At 40.3% G+C, this 7,335-nt stretch overlaps 1 protein-coding gene across 1 annotated transcript in view; it reads right to left on the bottom strand.

The window, feature by feature from the left end:
• Positions 1-7,335, bottom strand: part of Ccdc60 (coiled-coil domain containing 60) — a 112,531-nt gene that overhangs the window by 22,023 nt on the left and 83,173 nt on the right. Inside the window, exon 7 of the mRNA XM_023720933.1 lies at positions 6,206-6,440. Within this exon, the coding sequence (XP_023576701.1) occupies positions 6,206-6,440 (235 nt within the window). The remainder of the gene's footprint in view (positions 1-6,205; positions 6,441-7,335) is intronic.

Raw genomic sequence — 7,335 nt, 5'->3', positions numbered from 1 at the left:
TGGAAGTGTTTAAAACCTTCTGCCACTGCCATAGCTACTGCTGCTGCTGGAGCCACCATAGCCACCTTGATTTCGTGGTTTGGTAAAATATTGGCCTCCACCACCATAGGGCCCAGAGCTTCTGCCTTCAGAGTTTCCTCCCTTCATGAGTCCAAAATTTTAAGGTTGGTTGTTGTAATTGCCAAATTCATTATAGCTTGCACTACCTCCATAGTTGCTTCCATCATTACCAAATCCATTGCAGCCATCTCCACTGCCACCATATCTACCTCCACCACGGCTGCCACCACAGTCACCTCCATCACTGAACTTTCCTCCATGACCAAAACTGTCATTGCCATAAAAACCACCTCCACGATGGCCACCAAAGTGTCCAGAACCACTTCGACCTCTTTGGCTAGATGAAGCACTAGCCCTCTTCTGCCTCGACAGGGCTTTCCTCACTTCACAGCTGTGGCCATTCACAGTGTAGTATTTTTGAATGACAATCTTATCCACAGAATCATGGTCATCAGAGGGCACAAAAGCAAACCCCTTCTTCTTTCAGCTGCCTCAATTAGTCATGATTTCAATCACTTTAGTTTTTTCACATTGTTCAAAATAATCTCATAGGTGATGTTCCTCCATATCTTCTTAAAGGCCCCCCCAAAAGATTTTCACTATTAAGTGGGTGCCTGGTCTTTGAGAATCTTCTCTTGTGATAGCTCTCTGGTTCCACAACTCTTCCATCCACTTTGTATGGCCTTGGCTGGCTGCATCCACCTCCACCACAGTGGAATAAGTGACAAACCTAAAGCCCCGGAACATTTGGTGTCTGGATCTCTCATTACCACACAGTCTGTGAGTGTTCCCCATTGCTCAAAATGGCTCCTCAGCTCTCATCAGTTGTTTCAAAGCTCAGCCCTCTGATGAAGAGCTTCCATAGCTGTTCAGGTTCCTTAGGAGACTCTTACTTAGACATGATTGCAGAAAGTAAGCTCTCTTGCCATGGACTTGGGGGTGGTATCTGTCCACAGAGAGGCCACAACATGCTGTCTCCAGTGATTTGCATCTACAAAGACTTCATTATGCATCTCACTCTGGAAATCAGACCTTGGTCAAATGATGCATCTCTCAGAATAGGATTCATGATTCACAGTCAATCTGAGGAAGTTGTAGAAGGCAATGAGAGACTGGGATCTTAATCTACAGTTGTCAAGGCTCTGACAAATAGGATGGAGGAAAGAGGCCTAGGGTAGAAGGACTTTCCTTTCTAGAAGCAATTCTCTGCTGGAAATGCATTTCCTAGCCATTATTGTGCACCAGACTGAAGGGAAGTCATTTCTGCCTGCAGGAATCTCACATGCCCTCCCCCTTTTCCTTAGCAACAGAATTATGATTCTTCCTATTTGGTGAGAAGAAGGATTTACCAGACAATTTCTCCAGCATCTTTTGCCGTTGGACATGATTTGGTGATTAAGTTTCTGAGGGATGAGACCATTTTTCATGGCTAAACATAACTTTATTAATGTTTTCTTATAAATATTTGGTTCCTTTTAAAAAAAATCTAGAATTTAGACACTTCCCATCCCATCACAAATCTGTATACATTATTTACAACTTTCAAATAAAACATTACAGATTTGACATTCAGATCTCCATTTGAAATAAAAATGATGAAGCAATTAAACTTTGATCAGTAACTACCACAATCTGTGCTAACTTGGCACAGCTTAAAATAGAGCATCTAGGGGGCATGGGAGATAGTTCAGTAGAATAAGTGCTTGCCTGGCAAGCACAAGGGCCTGAGCGTAATCCCCAGTTCTGAAAAAAAAAAAAAAAAAGAAATAGATCATCTAAGATGCATTTCATATCCCAGACCACCTCCTCCCATCCAGATATGTACTTTTTTTGGTGGCACTGGGAACTGACCCCAGGAATCATGAATGTAAGATAAGCACTCTACCACTAAGCTACAGCGTCACCACTTTTTATTTGAGATAGTGTCTTACTGAACTGTGCAAGTTGAGATTTTAGTAGAAGTACGGTAGGCACTTCTGAAAAGGTTTCTTGGACATAGCTGAGTGTGGGTTTTTTTTTTTTTTAATTAGGCATTGAACCCAAGGTGTTTACAACTGAGATATGTCCTCAGCCTTTAAGTTCTTTTTTAATTCTGAGACCAATTTTCCTCTCTTCACAAGTTCAAAATTTGAAGATTGGTTATTGTAATTGCCAAATTTGTTGTGGCTCACACCACCTCCATAATTGCTTCCTCCATTACCAAATCCAATGTCGTTATCTCCACTGCCACCATATTCACCTTAAATTTTGAGACAAGGTCTTGATAGATGCTAAGCTACCCAGACTGGGCTAGAACTTGTAAACCTCTCTCTCAGGCTCCTAAGTGCTGAGATTATAGACATGCACCACCATGACCAGTGATGCAGACAGTTCTATGTTTGTCCACTTTCTTTCTGTTTTAAATCTAGCGTGTGGCAGCCACATTGGGTCAAGAGTTCTATTGATGATGACCATGATGGCTATGTCAATAGAATTAATAGAAGAAAATAGAAAAAAAAATAAAAAAGAAGAAAATAGGATCCATGATAATCTTTTGGATTCACTTTACAACCCCCAGATTCACATTTAAAAATAAATTTTTAGGCCAGGGAGATGACTCAGTGGAATAAGCGCCTCCTTGGCAAGTGCAAGGGCCTGAGTCCCTGGCAAGTGCAAGGGCCCTAGTTCAATCCGTGGTTCCAAAAAAAAAAGGAGTTTGAAAATAAATTTTAATCTCTTTGCAGTCACTACTTTTCAGATCTCTGTATTAGCCAAGAGAAGTTTCTACCTGATACAATGAGATGTTGTTTTAAATTAAGAACTCAATAAAAACCAATATAAAATACTAAAAGGCTTGAAAATGATTTATGTGTGTTCATGTTTATAACAGCACAATTTGTTATAGCTAAATCTTAGAAACAAACCAAATGCCCATCAGCTGAGGAATGGATAAAAAAGATGTGGTAGTTTTTCAAAATGGAGTATTATTCAGCTGTAAAAAAGATCTGCATGTGCAAATATTGTATTGTTTCACTAGTGTAAGAACCTGAAAGATAAATAAAATCTGAAAGGTACAATAGATACTGTGAAAGGGAAAGAAACTGTTCAATGATAAGGAAAAATAGGGATGAGAAAAAGGGCAAAAGAAAGAAGGGAAAAAGATATATTTATGTATACATGCAGGATACTTTGGACAGTTGTTTACTGCTGATTTCTGTTGGTCTGTTGAAAGGAGCAGTTAATGTTTCAATTTTTTTCTCTCTTTAATTCCTCACAACTTTTTATTTATTTTTGCCAATTTTGTACGTTTATATCTGTAATCTAAATGAGTAATTTGAAGGAAACATTATGTAGTACAACAACCATTGTCAAATTGCTAGTATATTGTTTAGTGAAATTCTGTATTGTTTCTGATTTTTTTTTACCATTTTGCATTTCATTTATTTATTTATCTATTTATTTATTTTTGTATTTTAGTACAGTGTCTACAGGGTCTCACTGCATAGATTGGACTGATAGTGATCCATCTGTGTTCAGCCTCCCAAGAGCTGGGATTACAGGATTGCAATGCCATGCCCAGTCTCAATCGCTGTCTCAGCTTGCCCAGGGGGTGGAGCAGGCACAGCACACCGGGGATTGAACCCTGGCTGTTGAGTCTGCCTAAGCAGGTGCTTTAATCCACTGAGCTATTTGGCCAGCCCTGTTGCATTCTTTAAAAAAAAAAAAAACAACAAAAAACAAGTGAAATAAGCACTGCCCTGGCAAGCGCAAGGGCCTGAGTTTAATCCCCGGTTCTGGAAAAAAAAAATGAAGAAAGAAAAGTGGGGGGAAAAAAAGAAAAGAAAAGAAAAGTGAGAAGCCAAGGGGAGCCAGGGAAGGCTTCAGAAAAGAGCGAACATTTGAGCTGGGTCTTGAAGACTGAGTGGACACCTACCAGACTGAAGAGTCAGAGTGAAAAAAAATTTCAAATAAATTATTTAAGAGTATGGATTGTTTAAGTAGAGAAAAGTACTGCGGTAAGATTGGACTGCCCTGTTTAAGGGATGGAGCTGTAAAATCTAAACCAGCTGCATGAAGCCCGGAAGAAGGTCAGGAGCTGCGCCTTAGAAGCAATGAGGATCCAGGGAGGGATGTTAAAGTGGGCAGTACTACATCCAACATCTAATTTAGAAAGTTCTCTGAGGCACAACATTGAGAAAAATCAGCGGGTGCAGGCAGGACAGGAGGCGAGGAGACCAGGAAGTTCTTACACTCTGGACCTCTTTCCCTCCTCAGCTTCAGTTCTTCAGGTCTGAGCCTGAAGGTTAGAGCTGAGGGAAGCTTTCCTCAACCAGCCTGGAAGATTCCGCACAATCCACTCAGCATCCTCTCTTCAGCCCAAGACTAAGTTTTATTATTTTCTGAGCATGGATTATCTGTAATTGTGTTGCTGCTCCTGGTTTTCTTGTCTATAGTCTTTCTCCTTCTTCTAAAATGTACTGTGCCTCAGTTTGCTTCTCAGAGCTAGGGGCTCTGTGGACAGGTACTGAAGGAAATCCGTGTCTGTTGATGGTTGAAACGCCGAGGTCCTTTTTTAATTTGTGTTCACAGAACAGGTTTTCAGGGCTCGGGGACTTTTTGCATCCCCTCTTGACAGGGAAAGGTGGAGGGATTCTCTCTCTTTTTTTGTATTATAATCTCTTTTTAAACTTTTTAAAATTAATTTTATTGAGAAAAAATAACAATGAGACAATTTCAAAATAGGTTAGGAAGATAGTTACAATAATAATATGTTGCATATTGTTGTCTTCATAGTAGTTATTCACAGTACAAGACGCAGACATGGTATCTTGTCTAAACACTATTAGTACAAATCTTTCTTCTCATTGAACAAAGAGAAAGTAGCTGTATATCTATCCTATTTTGTGTATAAAGAGGAAAGAAAAACTCAAATACAAGGAATAAGGAATGAAAAAGCTGAAATTACCACAGACCCAGTGGAAATTTAGAAGATCGTCAGTAGCTACTTTGAGAATCTTTACTCTCACAGAATAGAAGACACAGAAGAAATGGACAGATTCCTAGAAAGGGATTCTCTTATTGCTGTTCCTAGTCTGTGTCCTAGTCACTTCCCGGATGGTTGCATTTCTGCCCACCTCTGGCTCTGACTCCCAGGGTCCTACACACACTCTGGGTCTAATTTGACTTCCTTAACACCCCCTTGTGTCTATGCTGCACCCAGTCCTTGTTAGCTCTGCCCAGCCCTGGTGGCTGCCTACATTAAAGATAGTGTAAAAGAATGCTGGCCCAGCAGCCAGGTGTGTGGGGTGTGTGTGTGTGTGTGTGTGTGTGTGTGTGTGTGTGTGTTCATGTGAATTTTCATCTTGAGTAAGAGGCTATAATGTTCAATGAATGTCCTCACACTGTGTTTCTGGGAGTATCACAGAAAAGACAAATGAATTTCTGTTCAGAAAAGACAAAATCTGTAGGGAGAGAAAATAGATTTGTGGCTGTTTGGAGGCCGGCTGGAGAGGGAGAGGAACTGGTAATGGCTAAGAAGTTTTCATTTAAATGGCTGACAATGTTCTAAAATGAGATTGTAGTGATGGGTGTACAATTTTTAAGCTTACTAAAATCTCAGCAAATTGTACCTCTAAAATGAATAAACTTCATGGTATGTAAGTAATCTCTCAACAAAGCTATTTAAAAGTAGGTACTGGATCTGAAAAGTCCTAGTGAGGAAAAATGATCTAAACAATTTCACTAAATTTTATATTGATTACACATTGACACGACCATGTTCTAAATAATTTGAGGGTAAATAAAATATAGTTTTAAAATTCAAAAAGATGGGGGCCGGGGAGATGGCTCAGTGGAAAAAGCGCTTCCCTGGCAAGCGCAAGGGCCTGAGTTCAATCCCCGGTTCCACAAAAAAAAAAAAAAAAAAAAAAATTCAGAAAGCTCCATAAGTGGCCATGGAGTGCACCTTTCCCCAAGGAGGAAGGCTCAGAGTAATTCAAATTATACAAGGTACTTCTGACCTCTCTGGAAAAAAAGCAAGGAATCCAAGAAGATTGAACAGGGCTGGGGACTTCTGCGTCTCCACTTATTGACTGGTATTCAAGGTGAAGTGAGAAGAGCTCATAAAAACCTAAAGGGAGAAAGGCGCATCTCAGGGAGAACTTACAGATATGAAGAGGTTCTTCATCTGGCTTGGTAGAAGAGGACTCGTTATCCTCAATGTCTTTGCTGCTCGTCCCCTGGGTGATCAAGCTCTGCGGCTCATCTGAGCCAGGATTCACAGAGATCATGCTGCTGTGCGGGGAGGATCCCCCACTGGTCCGAGACAGGCTGAGTATGGAGCCCCGCCGACTTGGCTTGTGGATGGCATTTCGAATTACGGGAAGTTTGAATTTTGTGGTCTACAGGAAGGATAGAAGAGATTTTAGACATGAAGAAGAAAGGATGGAAGGGAAGAAATGAAAGAGGAAAGGAAAGAGGTATGGAGGAGGGGAATGGAAGGAAAGAAGAAAGGGAAGAGGGGAGAGAGACAAAAGAAAAAAGGAGGAGTAAAGGAAGGAAGGAAGAGGAGAGAAAGAGAAAGAGAGATTGAGAAGAAAGTAATGAACAAAAAAGGAATGAAAGTAGGAAAGAAAAAGCAGGAAAACTTGGCTCTAGGTGTGAATTCTTTCTGGATCCTCACAAATACCATACAACATGTTGTGGATCTGGACTGACTTTTGTCATAATCTGAGATAATTTTAAAATGTGTGCAAGGCTGGGGAGAGAGATAGCTCAGCAGCTTAAGCACCTTCCGGGCAAGTGCAAGGTCCTAAATTCAATCCCAGGTACAAAAAAAAAAAAAAAATAAATAAAAAAATAAAATAAATAAATAAATAAATAAAAAATAGTGTACAGTTTGAAGCAAATGTGACAGGCTTTATTATACTGAATAAGCACTCTAACTGTCAGCTGAGGAAGTGCTACGTGTATTTCCCAAACTGGTTTTGACTTTTCTTTTGTAATAACTACTGGAGTGGACTTTTTGACTCTAGAAGAAGATGGGCTGAATATGTTTTAAGTACATCATGGTTTTGGCCCTGCATTATATATGGCAGGTCTTCCTCACTAAGTGGATGCCTACTCCTTAAGGGTGATGATTTGTATTTGCTGTTTTTAAAAGAATCTAAGGTAGAGAACATTCCTGACCTGATGTTTAGAAAGTGGAGTAGGGGGAAAAAGATTTCTGTGGAGGGACAGCATCACTGGGGCAGGAGCCATGACTGTAGTGAGTGGGCATGACTTAATGACAAGTAG

Source organism: Octodon degus, unplaced genomic scaffold (assembly GCF_000260255.1).
Source record: "Octodon degus isolate 3935 unplaced genomic scaffold, OctDeg1.0 scaffold00079, whole genome shotgun sequence".
Classification (NCBI taxonomy): domain Eukaryota; kingdom Metazoa; phylum Chordata; class Mammalia; order Rodentia; family Octodontidae; genus Octodon; species Octodon degus.
This window is presented reverse-complemented; position numbering and strand designations above follow the sequence as displayed.